Source organism: Sus scrofa, chromosome 18 (assembly GCF_000003025.6).
Source record: "Sus scrofa isolate TJ Tabasco breed Duroc chromosome 18, Sscrofa11.1, whole genome shotgun sequence".
Lineage (NCBI taxonomy): Eukaryota > Metazoa > Chordata > Mammalia > Artiodactyla > Suidae > Sus > Sus scrofa.
This window is the reverse complement of record NC_010460.4, coordinates 8,205,711-8,228,530: the sequence shown is the minus strand read 5'-3', so window position 1 is coordinate 8,228,530 and position 22,820 is coordinate 8,205,711. Positions and strand designations below refer to the sequence as shown.

The following is a 22,820-nucleotide window of genomic DNA, read 5'->3' as shown; positions in this document are numbered from 1 at the left end:
CTTTTGCTGATGAGCCTGCTGTGTACACGGTCCTAACCTTTCATGATGGCAGCAGTTAAAGCCTAGGAAAGGGACAGACTCAGAAAGAGCTGCGAGGACCCTCAGTAGATTCTGTCCTCTCACCTGCTTCTTCTAGTACCTGCTGCCTTGTCCCCCTGCCCCCCACCACTCCATATGGGGTTCATCTCACTCTTAACTTAGTTCTGCCCCAGCCTGTCCATGACTACGCAATGACTTGCTAAATCTTTAAGACACCTAAACTTTGTGCTGAAGGATATGTTTTAAAACGTGCACCAGGGAGAAGGATCAAGATGACGGAGGAGTAAGACATGGCACTTACCTTCTCTCAGACACACATTAAAAAAAAAAAAAAAAAAAAAAAAAACCTGGAGTTCCCGTCATGGCGCAGTGGTTAACGAATCCGACTAGGAACCATGAGGTTGCGGGTTCGGTCCCTGCCCTTGCTCAGTGGGTTAACGATCCGGTGTTGCCGTGAGCCGTGGTATAGGTCGCAGACTCGGCTCGGATCCTGCGTTGCTGTGGCTCTTGCATAGGCCAGTGGCTACAGCTCCGATTGGACCCCTAGCCTGGGAATCTCCATATGCTGCGGAAGCGGCCCAATAAATAGCAAAAAAAAAGACAAAAAAAAAACCCAAAAAACCCATCTACATGTATAACAATTCACACAGAACACCTACGGAATGCTGGCAAGACCTTAAACTTCCCTCGAAGGGCAACAAATCCTCTACATAACTGGGTAGAACAAAAGCAAAAGTGAGAGAAAAGGAATCAGGATGGGACTAGCACATCTGAGAGGGAGCTGGCAAGGAGGAAAGGAACCCACACCCTGGGAAGCCACCTAACTGACGGGAGCTAGGCTGAGATGGAAGGACCACCAGGTTGGGGAGAAAAGCTCAGCAGCTGGACTGAGGAGGGCAAATCAGAGAGCGCCACACAGATCATCTGCACCACTAGCCCAGACACCACAGCCTGAGATGCTTGGGCGGGGACCGGGCACTGAGACTCGGGCTTTGGAGGTCAGTTCCAGGGAGAGGACTGGGGCTCGCTGGGTGGAGACAGCCTGAGGGGCTAGGGAGCGGTGTGCCACAGGCAGGGGAACAGAATGCCACAGCTGAGAGGGACCCAGAAGGAGGTCTGGGCACCATTGCTGGGGAGGGCGAGAGGAAGAGGGGCAGACGGCCACAGAAATCCCTTCCCCTGTGTGTGGACTCTCAGAGGGTGGGGTACCTCTGGTGCAGGCTGCAGGTGGCAAGAAGCCACTTGTGCTGGCTATAGGTGACAGGGCGCCTCTAGTGTGGGCTAAGGGCAGCAGGGATCTAAGTGCCACACATCACCTCTTGTGTGATCTATTGGTGGCAGCGGCAAACCACAGCAGTCATCTCAGAAAACCAGAGGTGGACCTGGCCTTCCACCACCAGGGGCCTGTGAACAGGCACCACCTGTGGCCCTGGGCACCTCAGAGGTCAGCAAAGAAGAGGGCACTTCAATCGAGCACCACCCGTTGTTGCTCTCACTCCCCTGGGAACACACCTGACCTGCTGCTGCCACAGCCAAATGTTCTAGAAGCCAGCTACACCTGCTTGATCACTGTCACTTCCCAGGGCCCTGCAACTAGGAGCAGCCTGTGCCACCTTCCCGTGGGTCCTTGACAGTGGCAAGGGCCCAGCAACCAGGCACTGGCTACCAGCCCTCCCCATTGCCTCCATCTCCCTGGAATCATGGAGTTGTTCACACAGAACATAAACATAAAAAGGAAGCACCCTAAACTTTAAAAGGAAGCTCTCACAAAATACACAGGGGCACTCACACATATAAATAGCCCTCTAAGACTACAGTAGTTGTTTCCCCTAAACTCACAGAATAAAAAATATATATATAAGCAAAATGAAGAAGTTCAGGAACCATTCCCAGGTAAAAGAACAGGAGAATTCACCTGAAGGAGCAAATAATGAAACAGACCTCTGCGGTCTAACAGACACCAAGTTCAAAAAGGAGATAGTAAAAATACTGAAGGAATGAAGAGCAAATACGAAGGAATTAAGAGCAGATATAAACATTAATGCAGATTATTTTAGAAAGGAACTAGAAACTATAAGCAGGAGCCAAGAAAAATTAGAAAATTCATTTGCAGAGATGCAAGCTGAGTTAAAGTTACTGAACAGCAGATGGATAATGCAGAGGAACGGATTAGTGACTTGGAAAATAGAATAACGGAAATCAACCAATTGGGATAGCAGACAGAAAACCAAGTGCAAAAACATGAAAGCAATATATGAGATCTATGGGATAATATAAAAAAGGGCCAATCTACACATAACAGGGATTCCAGAAGGAGAAGAAAAAGAAAGGGGGTTGAAAATATATTTGAAGAAGTTATGGCTGAAAATTTTCCAAATCTAAAGGAAGCAGATATCAAGACACAGGAAGCAGAGAAGGCCCCAAACAAGTTGAACCCAAACAGGCCCACACCAAGACATATTATAATAAAAATGGCAAAAGTTAAAGAGGATTCTAAAGGCAGCAAGAGAAAAATAAAGAGTTAATTATAAGTGAACTCCCATGAGGCTATCTGCAGATTTCTCTACAGAATCACTACAGCCTGGAAGAGAGTGGCAAGATACATTCAAAGTTCTAAAAGGGAAAAATCTGCAGCCTAGAAGACTCTATCCAGGAAGAATATCATTTAAAATAGAAGGAGGAGTTCCCACTGTGGCTCAACAGAAATGAATCTGACTAGCATCCATGAGGACGCAGGTTCAACTCCTGGCCTCGCTCAGTGGGTTAAGGATCTGGTGTTACCGTGAGCTGTGGTGTAGGTCGCAGACGCAGCTCGCTTGGATCCCACATTGCTATGGCTGTGGGCTGTGGCACAGGCCAGTGGCTACAGCTCCAATTCAACCCCTAGCCTGGGAATCTCCATGTGGCATGGGTGCAGCCCTAAAATGACAAAAAAAATAAATAAAATAGAAGAATAAATATTTTCTCCAGCAACCAAAAAAAAAAAAAAAAAAAAACTAAAGTACAGCAATACTCTACCCATTCTTCTAAAAGCAACATTAAACACAAGGAACGGCAAAAGACAAACAAGAAGATGTTTAAAAAGGACATCAAAATCATAAAATGTGGGGAAGGAAAGTAAGAAAATCTAGACTCTTTTTTTTAGAATGTGTTTGAGCCTAGACGACTATCAGGCTGAAGTAAGCAGATATAAGAAGGGGTCAACATACTTGAAAAATAGAGCAACCACGAATCAAAACCAAACATTACATCCACAAAAACTAAAAAGAAGAGGACACAAGCATAAAATAATAGGAAATCATCCTACCAAAAAAAAGGAAGAAAAGAGATACATAGAATCAACTGGAAAACAAGGTTTAAAATGGCAATAAATACATATTTATCAGTAATTACCTTAAATGTCAATGGACTGAATGCTCCAATCAAAAGACACAGAGTGGCAGACTGGATAAAAAAGCAAGAGCCTACAATATGCTGCCTACAAGAGACTCACTTTAGAGCAAAGGACACATATAAATTGAAAGTGAGGGGATGGAAAAAGATATTTCATATGAACGGAAAAAACAGGAAAACAGGAGTGGCAATACTCGTATCAGACAAATAGACTTTAAAATGAAGGCCATAAAGAAAGACACTATTTAATGATAAAAGGATCCATTTAAGAAGAGGATATTACAATATATATATTATATGCCCCTAATATAGGAGCACCCAGATACCTACAACAAATACTAACAGACATAAAAGGAGAAACTGATGGGAATACAATCATAGTAGGAGACTTTAACACCCCACTCACATCAATGGACAGATCCTCTAGACAGAAAAATCAGTAAGGCAACAGAGATCCAAAATGACACAATGGAAAAGTTAGAATTCATGGACATTTTCAGGACATTACATCATAAAAAAATCAGAATATACATTCTTTTCAAGTGCACATGAATATTCTCAAGGACTGATCACATACTGGGGCACAAAATTAACCTCAACATATTTAAGAGTATATAAATTATTTCAGAGTTCCCGTTGTGGCTCAATGGTTAACAAATCCAACTAGGAACCATGAGGTTGCGGGTTCGATCCCTGGCCTCACTCAGCGGATCAAGGATCTGGTGTTGCCGTGAGCTGTGGTGTAGGTCGCAGACTCGGCTCGGATCCCGAGTTGCTGTGGCTCTGGTGTAGGCCACTGGCTACATCTCTGATTGGACCCCTACCCTAGCCTGGGAACCTCCACATGCCACAGGAGCGGCCCTAGAAATGGTAAAAAGACAAAAAAAAAAAATATTTCAACTATCTTCTCTGACCACAATGGCATGGAACTAGAAACCGACCACAGGAAAAGAAAAAAAAACTGACTACATGGAGACTAAACAACATGCTACTAAAAAACCAATGGATCAATGAGGAAATCAAAAGAGAAATTAAAAAACAGCTAGAGACAAATGATAATGAAGACACAACCATTCAAAATTTATGGGATGTGGCAAAAGCAGTGCTTAGAGAGCAGTTCATAGCAATATAGGCCTCAAAAAAGAAGAAAAATCTCAAACACCACTTACAAGAATTAGAAACTTAACCCACCGCTTAAAAGAATTAGAACAAACAAAACCTAAAGTCAGCAGAAGGAAGGAAATGATAAAGGTCAGAGAGGAAATCAATAAAATAGCGATTCAAAAAACCATATAAAAAATTAATAAAACCAAGAGCTGGTTCTTTGAAAGTGTAAACAAAATTAACAAACCTCTGGCCAGACTCACCAAGAAAAGAAAAAACTCAAATCAACAAAATAAGAAACGAAAAAGGAGAAATCTCAATGGATACTGCAAAAATACAAAAAAACTGTAAGAGAATGCTATGAACAATTATACGCCAACAAATCTGACAACCTAGCCAACAAATGCGACAACATAGAAGAAATGGACAACTTTCTGGAGCCTTACAACCAGCCAAAGCTGAATCAAGAAGAAATAGATCAACTCAACAGACCAATCACTAGAAATGAAATTGAATATGTAATAAAAACACTTCCTATAAACAAAAGTTCAGGATCAGATGGCTTCTCAGGTGAATTCTGCCAAACATACAAAGAACTTATTTCCCTCCTGCTTAAACTTTTCCAAAAGATTGAAGAAGGAACACTCCCAAAGATATTCTACGAAGCCACCATCACCCAAATACCAAAAACCAGACAAAGATACTACCAAGAAAGAAAATTATAGGGCAATATCTTTGATGAATATAGATGCAAGAATTCTTAACAGAATTTTATCCAACAGAATACAACAACATATAAAAAGATCATACACCACAACCAAGTGAGATTCACCCCAAGTTTACAAGGATGGTTCAACATATGCAAATCAATCAACATCATATGCCACATTAACTTTTTTTTTTTTTAAAGGTCAGACTCTCCTTTATTCCCAACTTCTATTTTTATTTCCTGCGCCTTGTTCATGGTTTTTGCTGCTTTTGTTTGTTTGTTTTTTTGTCTTTTTAGGGCTGCCCCTGCGGCATGTGGAGGTTCCCAGCCTAGGGGTCGTATTAGAGCTGCAGCAGCACAAGGCAGGAAATTCTTGACCTACTGAGCAAGGCCAGGGGTCGAACCCGCAACCTTATGGATACTAGTCAGGTTTGTTACTGCTGAGCCACAATGGGAACTCCCACATAACTTTTAAAAGAAAAGTAAAAAACCACATGATCATCTTGATAGATGCATCTTGATAGATGCTTTGACAAAATCCAACATCCACTCATGATAAAACTCTTACCAATGTGGGTATAGAGGGAGCATAAACTTAACACAATCGAAGCCATTCATGACAAACCCACAGCCAATGTAATACTCAACAGAGAAAAGCTGAAAGCCTTCCCGCTAAAATCTGAAGACAAGGATGCCCAACTTCACCACTTTTATTCAACATAGTATTGAAGTCCTAGCCATAGCAAGCAGACAAACAAAAGAAATAAAAGGTATCCAAATTGGAAAAGAGGTAAAACTGTCACTCTATGCAGATGACATGACTCTGTATACAGAAAACCCCAAGGACTCCACACAGACTATTTGAACTGATCAATGAATTCAGCAAAGCAGCAGGATATGAGATTAACATTCAGAAATCGGTTGCATTTCTGTATACTAACAATGAAACAGTAGACAGGGAATACAAAAACACAACACTTTTTAAAAGGGCACACCCCAAAATTAAATACCTAGGAATAAACCTGACTAACGAGGTGAAAGACTTATATGCTGAGAACTTTAAAGCATTAATCAAGGAAATTAAAGAGGATTCAAAGAAATGGAAAGCTATTCCATGCTCCTGGAGTGAAAGAATTTATATCATTAAAATGGCCATACTACCCAAAGCAATCTACAGATTCAGTGTAATCCCTATCAAATTACCCATGACGTTTTTCACAAACTAGAACAATCCAAAAATTTATATGGAACCATAAAAGACCCAGAACTGCCAAAGCCATCCTGAGGAAAAAGAACCAAGCAGGAGGCCTAATTCTCCCAGACTTCAGACAATACTACAAAGCTATAGTAATCAAGACAGTGTGGTACTGGTACCAAAATAGACACTCAGACCAATGGAACAGAACAGAGAACCCAGACATAAACCCAGACACCTGTGGTCAATTAATCTTTTACAAAGGAGGCAAGAATAAAAAATGGGAAAAAGTCTCTTTTGCAGGTAGTGCTGGGAAAACTGGACAGCTGCGTATAAATCAATAAAACTGGAACACACTCTCACACTATGCACAGAAATAAACTCAAAATGGCTTAAACACTTAGACATGAGATAAGACACCATCAAACTCCTAGAAGAGAACAGAGGCAAAACATTCTCCGACATCAACCATACAAATGTTTTCTTAGGTCACTCTCCCAAGGCAACAGAAATAAAAACAAAAATAAACCAATGGGACCTAATCAAACTGATAAGCTTTTGCACAGCAAAGGAAACCACTTTTAAAAAAGCACAAAAAGACAACCTATACAGGGGAGAAAATAGTTTCAAATGATGCAACTGACAAAAGCTTAATCTCTAAAATATACAAACAACTTGTACAATTCAACAACAACAAGCAAAACAACAACAACAAGAAAAACCAACAACAACAACAACAACAAAAAACAATTGAAAAATGTGCAGAAGACCTGAATAGGTCGCTTTTCCAAAGAAGATATACACATGGCCAACAGGCACACGAAAAAATGCTCAACATAACTAATTATTAGAGAAATGCAAATCAAAACTACTATGACATACCACCTCACACCTATCAGAATGGCCATCATTAACAAGTCAACAAATAACAAATGCTGGAGAGGGTGTGGAGAAAAAGGTACCATCCTACACTGTTGGCGGGAATGTAAATTGGTACAACAACTATGGAAAACAGTATGGAGGTATCTCAGAAAGCTAAATATAGAGCTACCAGATGACCCAGCAATCCTATTCCTGGGCATATATCCAGACAAAGCTTTCATTGAAAAAGATACATGCACCCATATGTTCGTTGCAGCACTATGCACAATATACGAGACATGGAAACAACCTAAATGTCCATTGGCAGATAAATGGATTAAGAAAATGTAGTAGGAAGTTCCCAATGTGGCTCAGTGGTAATGAGCCCAACTAGTATCCATGAGGATGTGGGTTCGATCCCTGGCCTTGCTCAGTGGGTTAAGGATCTGGTATTATTGTGAGCTGTGTTGCAGGTCACAGGTGTGGCTCGGATCTCGAGTTGTGACTGTGGTGTAGGCTGGCAGCTGCAGCTCCAACTCGACCCCTAGACTGGGAACTTCTATATGTTGCAGGGTGAGCCCCCCCCCCAAAAAAAAGAAAGACAGAAAAAGATATGAGATACATATACAATGGAATATTACTCAGCCATAAAAAAGAACAAAATAATGCCATTTGCAGCAACATGCATGGAACTAGAGACCCTCATACTGAAAGAAGTAAGTCAGAAAGAGAAAGACAAATCTGAAATCTAATATATGGCACAAATGAACCTTTCTATAGAAAAGAAACAAACCCATGGACTTGGAGAACAGACCTGTGATTGTTGAGGTGGGGGGGTGGAGTGGGATCAACTGGGAGTTTGGGGCTAGTATATTCAAACTATTGCATTTGGAGTGGTTAAGCAATGAGATCCTGCTGTGTAGCGCAGGGAACTGTATCTAGTCACTTGTGATGGAACATGATGGAAGACAATGTGAGAAAAATAACGTATGTGTGTGTATAAGACTGGGTCTCCTTCCTGTACAGCAGAAATTGACAGAACATTGTAAATCAACTATAAGTCAAAAAATAAAAATCTTACCAAAAAAATTAAAATATCCCAATGTGGGAGGAAGTGCACCAATGATAACCATGCAGCATGATGTTTTCCCTGTATAAACACACCTGTTTAGCAGAACCCTGGTTAAGAAGCAGGACATTACCATGAAGCCTTTCTTGTGTCCCATCAGTCACTAACTCTCTCTCAAGGGTAACTATTATTCTGACTTCTAACACCATAAATCAGTTTTGCTGTTTTTGAAATTTATATTAATGCAATAATAGTTTGTATTCTTTTTTGCTTTTTTTGGGGGGGGAGGGGTGCTGCATCCTTGGCATTCAGAAGTTCCTGGGCCAGGGACGGATCCTGTGCCACAGCTGCGACCTGAGCCACAGCAGTAACAATACCAGATCCTTAACCTGCTGTGCCACCAAGGGAACTCCTGTCTCATTTGCTCAGTATTTTTCCCAAGATTTGTCAACAGGAGTTCCTGCTGTGGCACAGTGGGTTAATGATCCTGTAGGTTTCATTCCCAGCCCAGCACAGTGGGTGACCATTGCTGCAGTTGAAGCTGTGGCTCAGATTTGATCCCTGGCCCAGGAACTTCCAGACGGCACAGGTGCAACCAAAAAAGTAAAAAAAGATTTATCAATGGTGATGCCTGCAGCAATAATTTGTTCATTTATTATTTCCATCCTATGCATGCACTGCAGCTTACTTATCTCCTTAACTGCTGATGCACATTTAGCTTACTTCCTATTTGAAGCTAATACAAACAGCACTGCTGGAAACAATCGTGTACTTGTCATCTGGTGACGACACGTGTGGTGGCTTTGTAATGCATGACCTGGCTGGGCTGAATCACATTTCTCGAAATTCCCTTCCGTATATGTTTCCAGTTGAGACAGGGAAAGTGAAGCAGTAGCTGTACTACTACGTTTATGTCCAAAGGTCAGGAGGGAGCATCAGGTAGCTCATGAGCATTGCTGCTTATCTTGAGGCTTATCACACTGGGCTGGGGGTAGGGGGTAGCAGCCAGGCTTACCGATGCTGGACCCACCCTCCCAGGTTCCTCTTTCAGCATCTCTGACTCCCATCCCAGGTGTGCGCTTAGTTCCGCAATGAAGGTATCGGCTTTGTCAGGTCAGGACAGCACATCATTAGAACTGGAGGCGGACTGACCTGGGTTCCCGCCCTCTTTCATGAGTTCCAGATTGATCTTCTTCCCAACTTTCTTCTTTTTAATTGCCCCCTTGAGAGACTCAAAGCTCCACCATTAGACACAAAAACAACAGCTGTACACAGACTAACCAGCTCCAGCAATTGCACATAAGTCCCTGCAATAAATCCTCCTAGTGGTTCTGTTTCATGGCTTAAAGTTAGATTTTGACTAACATGCGCACATTTTTGTGGATGACACATTCCTACAAGTGGAACTGCTGTAAAAATGTTTGTGTCGCTGCAAACTAAGGAAATGTCAGTGACTCCCACAGCACTACCTCCCAAAGCTTAGGTGAACAGGGCTTCTGCAAAGAACAAAATTTTTTTAAAAAAGGAGTTTTGGCCCATCTTTCTTTGGGTTGAACAAAGACAGGTGCATTCCTTTACTGTAGAACTTCTCAGAGCCTTTGATGTCACTCCGCGTTATGAATCTCTCTGAAATCAACATCATGCTTAATGTTTCCCATGTTATTTGGTCAATAAATCTATTTTTAAGGGGCATTTTTTAAAAAAAGAAATGCTTGAATAAAAGGGCCTGAAGGTTGACCCTCAGTACATAATTCTTCCTTGCTGATAGGGAATAGGACCCCCTTTTCTTTTCCTTTTTCTTTTTAGGGCCGCACCTGCAGCACATCGAAGATCCCAGGCTAGGGGTCTAATCAGAGCTACAGCTACCGGCCTACACCATGGCCACAGCAACGTGGGATCCAAGCTGCCATCTGTGACCTACACCACAGCTCACAGCAACACTGGATCCTTAACCCACTGAGCGGGCCAAGGGATTGAACCCGCGCGCCCTCATGGATACTAACTGGATTCATTTCCACTACGACACAACAGGAACTCCTAGAACCGCCTATTCTTTGCTTGGCATGTGGTCTTCTCAAGGCCGACTATATTTCTCTGAGCTTTCTTGCAAACAGGTATGGCTACACAAGTAAATTCTGGCCAGTGTGATTCGGAAATGAGATGTGTCTTTCCCAAATGCGCCTCAAAGGCAAGGAACGTGCTGCCCTTTCTTCCATCCTATTGCTTGACACATGAATGTAGTGGCAGGTTGCCTGGCATGGGGATGTGGTGACAGGCCATCTTTGTTTATATTAGCAGTTCTACACTTTTTAAAAAGTAAAGCATAGCTGATTTACAATGTTGTGCCAACTTTGGCTGTACAGCAAAGCAACTTCTTTATATTAGCCTCAGTCATGGTCTGTCTATCCCAGGAGATGGGTGATGGGATAGAGTTCCCTGTGCTGTACAGCAGGACCTCACTGCTAATCTATTCCAAATGTAATCGTTTGCATCAACTAATCCCAAACTCCCAGTCCATCCCACTCCCTCCTGTCCCCGGCAACCACAAGTCTGCTCTCCATGCCCATGATCTGTTTCTGTTTTATAGCTGGGTTCACTTATGCCATATTTTAGATTCCACACATAAGTGATATCATATGGTATTTTTCTTTCTCTTCCTGACTTTCTTCACTTAGTATGATAATCTCCAGTTGCACCCATGTTGCTATAGATGGCATTATTTCATTATTTTTTATGGCCACACAATATTCCATTGTAGAAATGCAGCACAGCTTCTTCCTCTGTTCCTTTGTTTATGGACATTTAGGTTGTTTCCGTGTCTTGGCTATTGTGGGTGGCAGGCCATCCTGAATCATACAGGTGTGGGCATCAGCCCACATACCATGGAGGGGATGTTGGAGTGAGAGCCAGCAGGGGTCCAGTGCCCATGGATCTGAGCTAGCATTCCAGTCCTGGGCTGGCTATCTCCTGCCTATTACATGAAAAGGAAATAAGAGTCCTATCTTGATTAAGTCACTGTTCATTTGGGTCTCTGGTATTCATGGCCAAATATATGTCTTACTTATACAGCTGACCTGAGAATAAAGGCCCCAATTCCTCAGCCTGGTTCTCAAAGTCTTCCTTCTTGTTCTTTTGTGCCTGATCAATCCTCACTGTACAGAAACTGAAAGAATGGAACGAAGTGAGTGACCTCCTGTTCGTCACATCCTTCCCTTCTAGGCAAATGCAAACCCCTCCGGGTTGGGAAGAAAGGTCCATCAGGGTCAGGCTGGCAAACCATGGGATGGAGTGTGGGCTCCGAAATACCACTAGGGGAACAGTTTTTCATCCCCAAGGAAGACCATTTTTGCTGACACATTCCTCGAATGAAAGCAGATAAAGCTACTATGGCCCTCATCCCAGACTAATATAATCATCATCTTAGATGTCTCTGTCCCCAGGAGACTGAACTTCTTAAAGGCAGGAACTCTGCTTATTTCTCTCTTTCTGTTTTTGTTTTTTAGGGCCGCACCCGTGGCATATGGAGGTTCCCAGGCTAGGGGTCGAGTTGGAGCTACAGCTGCCAGCCTACACCGCAGACACAGCAACGCCGGATCTGAGCCTCATCTGCCATCTACACCACAGCTCACAGAGATGCCGGATCGCCGACTCACTGAGTGAGGCCAGGGATCAAACCTGAATTGTCACGGATACTAGTCGGATTCATTTCTGCTGGGCCACAACAGGAACTCCACCTCTGCTTGTTTATCTTTACATCCCAACATAGCACAGTGTTTAGCACAAGACAGGATGGACATTAAAAAAACAAAACAAAACAGAAACCCAGCTTTCCTGAGGACAGGCATGGTTTTAAAAAGCTAGTGGTAATGATAGTGCGGTTATGTAAAAAATGTCCTTTTTCTAAGGAGGTTTATCCTCAAGGATTAAGGAGTGAAATCATGTCTGCACTTTCAAATGGCTGGCAAGAAAAAGTTTACTACCTGTATTTAGTCAGTTCTGATACAATGCTTGCTGAATTTGTGTAAACACAATTGATATATCTGGAAAAATGTATGCATAGGGAATTTCATATCTGCTTATGCGAGAGATTCAATGCAATCTCAATCAAAATCCCCATAAGCTATTTGTGGATATTGACAAGTTACTTTTTTTTTTTTTTTTTTTGGCTATTTTAGGGCTGTGTATGGAGGTTCCCTGGCTAGGGGTTGAATTGGAGCTGTAGCCGTGGGCCTACGCCACAGCAATCAATGCAGGATCTGAACCACGTCTGCAACCTACACCACAGCTCATGGCAATACCGGATCCTTAACCCACTGAGGCCAGGGATTGAACCCGCATCCTCATGGCTCCTTGCTGGGTACGCTAACTGCTGAGCCATGAAGTGAACTCCTGAAAAGTTACTTCTAAAGTGTACGTGGAAAGGCAAAGACTGAAATTAGCCAACCCAATACTGAAGAGGACTAAGACTACCTGATTTTAAGACTCACTATAAAGCTATAGGAATCAACACTGGGTTATTGGCAAAAGAACAGACCAATAGATCAATGGAACAGAACAGAGAGCCCAGAAATAGAGCCACACAAATACAGTCAACTCATCTGCCCAAGAAGCCAAGGTAATACAATGGGAAGAGAGAGAGGCTTTCTAACAGGTAGTAGTAGAACAAACGGATGTCCACAGGCCAAAAAAAAAAAAAAATCTAGACACAGAACTTATACTTGTCGCAAAAACTAACTCAATATGAAGAGTATACCTAAATGTAAAATGCACAAAATTATAAAATTTCTAGAAGATAACAAAGGGGAAAATCTAGGTGACCCTGGATTTAGTAATAAGTTTTCAGATACATCAGAAGCGTGATTCATGAAGAAAAAACTGGTAAGCTGTACTGTATTAAAATTAAAAATTTCTGATCTTTGAAAGATACTCTTAAGATTATAAAAAGACAAGCTAATGACAGGGTGAAAATACCTGCAAAAACACACCTGATAAAGTCTTATATCCAAAATACACAAAGAATTTAAGCTTAAACTCAACATGAAGAAGGTAAACATCTCAATTTTACAAATGAACAAAAGGTCTGAACAGACATCTCACCCAAGATGACAAAGGCACATATGAACACACACCCAATAGCCTATGTGCTCAAGGAACTGCAAATGAAAACGACATCCTGCTGCACACATATTAGAATGAGCAAAACCCAAAACACTGAAAACATCAAATGCTGCTGCTGCTGTGGACCAATAAGAACCTTCATCCATTTTGCCGGGGGGAGGGCAACATGGTACAGACACTTTGGAAGACAGCTGATGGTTTCTTACAAACTAAACATATTCTTACCATACAATCCTTCCTGTTTATCCAAAGGATTGAAAAGTCCACACAAAGCCTGCACATTCATGTTTACAGCAGCTTTATTTATAATTGCCAAAAACTGGAAGCAACCAAGATGTCCTTCAAAAAAGTGAATGGATTAAAAAAAAAAAAAAAAACTGTGGGAGATCCATATAACAAATACTACTCAGCAATAGACAGAAAGAAGCCACTAAAGCACAAAACAAAAAACAACAACGACAACAAGAAAAAGGAGGAAACTTAAATGCATACTGCCAATGAAAGAAGCCCATCTGAAAAAGCCGTGCTCTGTATAATTCCAACTATGTGACATTTTGGAAAGGAAAAATTATAATAGATAGTTAAAAAAAAAATCAGAAAAGCAGGATAAGTGGGGCATAAAGGCTTTTTAGGGCAGTGAAACTACTGTGTATGATATGATTATTGTAGATACATAACATTATGCATTTTTTGGAGTTCCCATTGTGGCTCAGTGGTAATGAACCTGATTAGTGTCCATGAGGACGTGGGTTCAATCCCTGACCCCACTCAGTGGGTTAAGGATCCGGTGTTGCAGGGAAAGACTTGGCTTAGATCTCGCACTGCTGTGGCACAGGCTGGCAGCTATACCTCTGATTCCACCCCTAGCCTGTGAACTTCCATATACCCCATGGGTGTGGCCCTAAAAAGAAAAGAAAAAAGAAAAAAAAATTACGCATTTTTCAAAATCCGCAGAATGAATGAACACCACAAAGAGTGAATCCTAAAATAAACTCTGAACTTCAGTTAATAATAATGTATAAATATCCGTTCATCAGTTGTAACAAATATATCACACTAAGGCGAGATGTCAATAATAGAGGTAATTGGGGGCGGGGAGTATAGAAAAACTGTACTTCCTGCTCAGTTTTCCTGTAATCCTTAAATTGCTAAAATAAATAAATTTATCAATTAAAAAAATCTAAAAGAAGAATTAGATTGGGGTAGCAATGACATTGTGGTTATACAAGAAAATGGCCTTACTCTTAGGAAATTTTTACTGAAAGGTTTAGAAATGAAATGTCATGATGTCTGTGACTTACTTTGAAATAGTTCAGCCAAAAGAAAAAAAAAAGGGGGGGGTAAATCTATACACAGTTCTGCTGGCTGAATTTGTTCCAAAGCAATTCATACATTCAGAATGAAGTTTCCTCAAAAAACGAGAGCTGCCATATGATCTAGCAATCCCACTCCTGGGTGTATTATCTGGACAAAACTCTAAGTCAAAAGATACATGCACCCCTATGTTCACAGCAGCACTGTTCACAAGAGTCAACACATGGAAACAACCTAACTATCCATCGAGTGATGAATGGATTAAGAAGATGTGGTACATATGTGCAATGGAATGCTACTCAGCCGTAACAAACAACAAAATAATGCCATTTGCAGCAACATGCATGGAACCAGAGACTCTCATACTAAGTAAGCCAGAAAGAGAAAGACAAAAACCACATGATATCACTTATATGTAGAATCTAAAATATGGCGTAGGAGTTTCCTCGTGGTGCAGCAGATTAAGGATCCAACAATGTCAATGCAGCAGCTCAGGTCCCTGCTGTGGTGTGGGGGTTTAGTCCCTGGTGCGGGAAGTTCCATATGCCGAAGTGCAACCACAAAAAAAAAAAAAAAATGCACGAATGAACTCACCTATGAGGAGTTCCTGTTGTGGCTCAGCAGAAACGAATCTGACTAGTATCCATGAGGATGCAGGCTTGATCCCAGGCCTCGCTCAGTAGGTTAAGGATCCGGCATTGCCATAAGCTGTGGTGGTAGGTCGCAGATGTAGCTTAGATCTGGTGTTGCTGTGGCTGTGGTGTAGGCCAGCAGTTGCAGCTCCGATTCAACCCCTAGCCTGGGAATTTCCATAGACCATGAGTGTGGCCCTAAAAGACAAAAAAACCCAACCAACTAAACAAAAAAAAGTACAGCACGGTACTTTAAAGAAGACCTGCTGTTTGCATAGGAAGCTGGGTGTTGGGAGGGTTGAGCTGTGAGTTATTGTGAAGCAGTGGAAGAGGACTTTGTGGAACTGGATGGAAAGTGTTCTAACACAGGAGCGTGGCTTGGGACTCACAGGGAACCTAGGTAGGAGGCCAGTGTTTGGGTGGTGTAAGTTTTGTGTATTTCTACAGCTGGGTGTAGTTGTCGGGATCTAAATTGTAAACCTTGAGATCAAAATCAGAAATTCCCTATGATCGGGGTTTGTTGGTTTGTTTTTTAAATTGAGGTCTAGTTGATTTAGTGTTGTGTTCATTTCCGATGTACAGCAAAGTGATTCAATTATACTTATCAATACATTCTCTTTTATATTCTTGTCCATGATAGAGCACCTGCAGCCAGTCACTCAATAAATATTGGTGCAACATAACTTAGCAGCACGGGGCCAGAGCCCAGGCTCCTGCCAAGGACGGGGTTGGCAGCTCAGTTACCCAGAGAAGCCAGAGGGCGGTGCTGAGCCTGGCTATAGACACTGAGGTGGTCTGAACCTGTGGGCCGGCACCTCCCAGAGCTGATGCTTCCTAAGCTCCTGTGCCAAGTGAGATACACTCTGTCCACTCTACGTACAGGGCTGCCTCTGGTCCCATCTCCGGTGTGATGTGAAATGACCACACCTCCAAGCACACTTGGGTTTCATCAACCACTGTTCCTCTCTAGGGAGAATATGTATCAGCTGCCGCTGAGGCTGCCTGTTAGGAAACTGGTCTCAGAATACTCAAAGAGGAGAAAGCAATGATGTTGAACCCAAACAATCTCTTGCTAAGGGGAAATGTGTGACTTTCCTTCCTCCTTCTCTCCTTCCTTGTTGGGCGGTTCCCCAGCAAGAATTTCCTCTTGAGGTCTGGATTTCGCAAGACTTACGTCAAGGCCCTAGTACAGCATCTCTGAGCTCAAGAGTGGAGCTTTGCACCAGATCTCCCCTCTCCAGCATGGGCCTTGATTTATCACTCTTTCCCTCAGCTTCTGCCCATCAGCATGGCCTAATTCTAACCAGGAAGTCAAAGGGGGTCCGATCTCGGGAATACGGACAAGAATCCGGGGGTACCTGTGGTCTCCACTTCCAGAGGAGGCCACAAAGCCCAGAGATGGAAGAAACTTCAAAAAGGTTGCCTGGTTCAGACTGGAAGACCAGGAAAGTGAACAGCCCTTCTCACTTGAATTTGGTCTTTTTTTCTTTTTACCGCCGCACCTACAGCATATGGAAGTTCCCAGGCTAGAGGGCAAATTGGAGCTGCACCTGCCAACCTACACCACAGCCCATGGCAATGCCAGATCCTTAACCCACTGAGCAAGGCCAGGGATCGAACCCGTGTCCTCATGGATACTAGTCAGATTCTTAGCCCGCTGAGCCACCATGGGACTCCCTGGTCTCAGATAGTTTTAAATGGTCCTAAGGCCACTGAGGATGAGAGTATATCCAAAGAAAAGGAAGACAGAGTCAGTGGGAAGAAACCCGAGGTAGGGAGATATTCATCCTGGTGATTTCAAGTCAGCCATATGCCCATCTGTGGCTGAATTCCAATACATTAATTTTACATGGGAAAAAACTTTCCATTTCACAGGCCCGTATCACTTTACACCAGGCAGTGGTGTGGGAAGAAGCACAGGCACGGGCGGCAGGCAGAGCAGGCTTGCCTCTTGGGCTCCGTCCCTCTCTGCTCGGGTCCCCGGTTTTTTGCATCGTTACAGCGAAGACTATTGAAAGGACAACACAGCTCCTGGTCCAGAGTAGGCCCTCAGTAAGTGACAGGTGTTATGAGTCCCACTTGTCCTCTACTCCCCATCGACCTTCCAAGAGAAGACATGGAAGTCAAGGCTGGTGACCACCTTCACTCTGAAAACTGCGGGCAGTGAGTCACCAACGGCCTGGGGAAAAGTTTCCTGGAGTTCCTATTGTGGCTCAGTGGTAACGAACCCGACTTGGGTCCATGAGGATGTGGGTTCGATCCCTGGCTTGCTCAGTGGGTTAAGGATCCAGCATTGCCGTGAGCTGTGGTGTGGATCGGACACTGATCGGATCCCCTGTGGCTGTGGCTGTGGTGTAGGCCGGCAGCTGTGGCTCCCATTCGACCCCTAGCCTGGGAACATCCATATGCCACACCTGTGACCCTAAAAAGCAAAAAAAAAAAAAGGCTTGCCAACATGGGAGTTAATGAGACGAACCACAGCTGTATTCCACTGACATCTGATAGAAAAGTAGAGAGGGAGGGCATGGCGGGTGAATTAGTCCACGAGACTTTCTTGCCTTGGCTGGCAGAACCGGCCCTCTCTTGGCCTCTTTGAGCTGGCCATTGGTAGGACTGCTCTCTACATCTCAAGATGAAGCTCCAACTTTTCCACTCTCATTCTGCTGTGTCACTTTCCTGCCAGTGGCTGGAGCTGTTTGTTATTTGCACAAGTCAGATGACCTGGGCAGCCCTCCAAGCGATGCCTCAGACACCACACCTGGCCCTATCTCGCTGGGCCGACGTGTCTCCATTGTTCAAAAGAAAAGGCTTGTATTTCATTGACCACATGGAGAAATGTGTGGAGGTTAAAGTTAGTGGCTTCGAGTGATTTTAAATAGACACTCATTTGACATGAACACAGGAGCATTTAGCTGCACCAAATTAAATGGGGGTTTCGAGGCACTGGCCAGAGGTTGAGGAACAGGTAATGCATTCCTTGCCAGGAAGAACAATGGGAAAAGCCATGTGATTTTCCTCAGCAGATTTTCCTGCCCTCAGCCATCTCAACACACACACACACACACACACGTCGGAATTTCCCCCCTGGACACCTACGAAATAACTCTGGGGAAAATGGAGCTGCTGAAAGTGAATCTCTTTTAAAGCAACAGTCCAACGAGCGCAGAATCGCAGGCATCATACATTGTAGGTCCAAAGCTCTACCGGCCCCAGACCCCCGCACAAGTCCTCTGTCACGTGGCAAGACAGCGTTGTCACCTTCAGAGAGGGCAGTGCGGGGGTGGGGAGGGGGCAGGTTGATTTCCAAGGGTGAAAACACCTTTTCCCTTAGGAAGCCGAGAGACGAAAAGAAATTTTACTAGAAACCCAAAGAACAGAATCAAAAGGAAAACTCAGAGCTCTGAATGATGGGTTGAACACAATGAAAAAGCAATATTTCGACTGCCAACCTCTCCCACTGGCTCGCACAGTCAGCAACTGGGCCTGGTTTCAATAGCAGCTTTGTCGCCCAGATGGCCAGCACCACCACCATCCCAGGGACTCCCTGCTCCAGATAAAGACTGAGTGTGTCAGTGAGTGATCTAAAGAGAGAAAAGAGAGTGTGTGTCTCTGTGTGTGTGAGAAAGCCCCACCTCACTTGACCCTGAAGCCACTGGTCCTCACTTCATCTGTAGATCCAACAACCATAATTTTCAAACCACGAGTCCAATGAAAATAACATTCTTTATGTCCCTACCTTCTGATTATTCCTGCGGTTGCCCAACCCAAAGCTTGTAAACAAAGGTGTAGAAGAATTACTCTTATTCCCATACACAAGTCTGAAAATCACTGAGCGTGTGTGCCTATTTATAATAGCCAAGACATGGAAGCAACCTCAATGACCATTGACAGAGAAATAGATCAAGAAGATGTGGTACATGTATACAATGGAATACAATGGAATATTACTCAGCCATAAAAAAGGAAAGAATGGCATTTGCAGTTAATATGGATGGACTTAGAGATTATCATACTAAGTGAAGTCAAAGAAAAATATATATCACATATCATAAGTAGATCTAATAAAAATGATACAAAAGGACTTATTTATAGAATAGAAACTCACAGATTTCAAAATCAAACTTATGGTTTGATAGGTCTATAGGGGAAACCGTGGGGCAGAGGGGCAAATTAAGAGGGTTGGAATAACATATACACACTACTGTATAAAACATAATTACAAGGACAGCACAGGGAAATGTACTCAATAGTTTGTAATAACCTTTATGGAAAAGGAATCTGAAAAGGATTTACTCCTCCCTCACACCCCCTCTCACACCCACTTTCAGCACACAGATCACTCATACCCTGACAGATGAACCACAGCTGTGAGTTCGCTCCTCCCCTCGCCCCTCTTGTACAGGTGCACGCATGCACACAGATTAGATCCATGCCCACGGTCACCTGTACCAGGTGGGAAGATGAATGATGCCCATGGCCTGGGCGGTAAGTGCCTGGTGGGCTTAGGGAGAAGAAGGGAGCACCCAGGAAAGCATGGAGAACACAGCTAGGAGACACATGGGGAGCAGACAGGCAGTCACAGAAACTCCAGACAAGTCCCTGGAAGAACGTCTGTGATTTTGGTCTGATTTTGGTAAGGAAGCCAGTATTCACTTTACTACTTTGGGGATCAGAGGCCAAGGCAGGCAAAAGTCTTGGTGACCCAAGATTAAACAGTAACACATGGCAGACCTGCCCCGGTAGCAGAGTGGGTAGGCTACAGAACTAAAACCCAGAGATTTAAGTCTGGCCCCACTGAGCATAGGAAGGCCCGCTTCTCACCTCTCCAGACTCTGATTTTCTCAACCCTCACACAAAGGACACGCCTCGAGCTCTCTGAGGCCCTTATTCTAGCGTCAGCCTTCGAGGGAACCCCAGCAGCATTGCATGCATGCATTCGTTCCATCTTCTACTTTTAGAAGATGCGCCATATAAATTTTACTTGATATAGGTACTATCAGAATTCTTTTTACAGGAAGTAAAGTGCCATTTGGGATGGGGAAGATGACCAAGAAGAGATAAGTTATGGGCAGCAAACAGCAGCTTTACAAAAACCAAAAACAAGACCATTAACCAAAGTTGAAAACACTCTCCCCCCCCCCCCGGCCCCCGACTCCCTCCTTCCCCCTCCTCTCCACTCCCTGCACAGAGAATGATACAAAGGGTTCAGGCAGTGTAGTATACTGGAAACCAGACTCAGAAGCAAGCAGTTACCAGTTAATATTTTCAAATTCCTTAATCATCCTTGGTCTGTTTGTTCACATATAAAGTGAGTATACACGACCGTCACAGTAGAATGGAGATGAGAATTAAATGAAACACCATTATAGTAAAATGCCTGCACAGAGTTAAGGGTCCAGGAGTCAGATAAACCCCATCTTTCTGCACTAATCTTAATCTGAAAACCATTACAAATACACTTCTCAGGGACACACAAACACTCCATAAACACAAACTCACAAAACCACGCTTGCCAGCTCTGACAAGGCAGGCGGAGGGTCCTGGCTCTGCAGTGCTTTTCACTTGTATTAACTCCGTCTGTGGTTAGCGCAGGGTTTTTGCTTCTCCTCTCTAGCCTCTACTGCCAGGGCGATCACTGCGAGATCAGTAGCACGCCCTCTCCATTTCTTCTAATTACCTTTAACCGCTTCCCAGAAGGAATTTCGAGCTCATGTCTATTTGCTGCAGGTGAAGGGGTAGGGCAGAGGACTGTTAATTAGTTACAGTGTAGTATGTTTTGGTCTAACAATAAAGGTTACTTTGGTCAAAAAAAGAACAGTAGTTTTTCTGTCTGGGAGTCCCAACCCCATGCTAGTCAACCAGCCTATGTGATGAGCATTAAAAAAAGAAAGACATAGAAACATATGCTCCATGCAAAAGGAGTTAGCACTATTTCATGAAACTCGTGTCTCACTTCTGTATGTGAGGGAACTGGCTGGGATGTAAAATTAATTTCATACGGTGGGTGACTGTCAAAAAAGTTTGAAAGCCATTGAGAGGAGGCCAAGGAACACAGAGGAGTCAGAAAGGCCTCGTCTCCCCACAGCTGACCCTTTTTCTTCCTGTGTCTTTAAAGCTCTGCCTGAGCACCTCTCTTCTGCCACCCCCAAATTCTCACCCTTGTCCCTCCCAGTCCATCGAATCCTATCAAGTTTTTCAGAACGGCTTCTACCAGGACAGAGCTCCAGAAAGATGCTCCACATTCCAGCAGCTCCACGGGTGCTTAGGACAGAAAGACACACCTGGGTTTTCTTGAGCCCTAGAACCAAGACTACAGCGTTTCTCCCTCCCAGACTGAGAAGAGGGCCCCTTCCTGACCACCTGAGGCTTTTTGAGGGAGGAGACATTTGCTCATTTGCTTCGCATCCCCCAAGAAGTCTCTCGCCAGTAAAATAAATGCAGGTTTCCTTACTGGGCGGTTAGGCTAAAGACGATGTGAGCTAACTCTTTAATTCTCCAACCAAACCAGAAAGAGCCTACCTGAGAGACTTCTCTTTTAATGGGTCTCCAGCTTAATCCCTCTGTGCCACCCCTTAATGCTCCACGCGTTAATCCCTCAAAATAACGCTGTCAGAGAGCGTGAACTTGGCCGCTCCTCAAGTTACCCTGCAGGGAGGGGTGGGGAGCGAGGGTGGGAAGCCGAGAACCTGGAAGCTTAGGACGTTCCGTTTCAGAAGGAATTCACCTGGGGGGGCGTTCGCCTAAGAGGCGAAATCTTTGAGCAGAGCCAGAAAAGAAAACAAAGCCAGCCTGCCTGTGGCCACCAACAGGATCCTCTATGACTGGAGAAGTGCAAACACGACTGTGGGAACGGGGGCGCGGAGGGGGTATTTGCTGCGAGGCAGCGGGACTTTACGGAGTCGAGTCGGGGGCGCAGGAACAAAGCCCCGCGCCCCGACCTCGCGGGGGCACCCCGCTTGCCCTGGGAAGCCCTGCGGGAGGGGAGGGGTGCAGGTGTGAGGGTGCGCGCGCAGCGAGCCCCTCCCCCTCTACCCCCAAGCCCGGTGTGGGGGGCGACCCTCTCCCCGCCCCCCCACCCCCCGTCCCGGAGAAGCTCTCACCCGAGCGGGGGTCGAAGGTGACCACGAACACGGCCACCACCTGGTCCTCCTCCACGTCGCCCAGCACTAGGCGCCCGGGCTGCAGCAGCACCTCGGAGGGACCCAGCTCCTCCGGCTCCCGCCTCCTCGGCGGCTCCGCGGCCAGCCGGCCGCCCCCGCCGCCGCCGCCCCAGCCCCGGCCTCCAGCCTGCGGGTCCGGGGCCAGCGGCGGGGAGACGGCGGGGCCCTCGGCCCAGCGCAGCAGCGGCGCCGCGTCGCCCCGCTCCACCATGGCGAGGAGGCGAGG

The 22,820-nt window shown here is 44.5% G+C and overlaps 1 protein-coding gene across 2 annotated transcripts in view; it reads right to left on the bottom strand.

Moving 5' to 3' along the window:
• Positions 1–22,820, bottom strand: part of KIAA1147 (KIAA1147 ortholog) — a 55,994-nt gene extending 33,174 nt beyond the window's left edge. For both annotated transcript variants that reach the window (XR_002340471.1, XM_003134603.6), the window contains exon 1: positions 22,535–22,820. Coding sequence is in view for 1 of the 2 variants with exons in the window: in XM_003134603.6 (XP_003134651.4) it covers positions 22,535–22,805 (271 nt within the window). In the remaining variant the exon portion in view is untranslated. The remainder of the gene's footprint in view (positions 1–22,534) is intronic.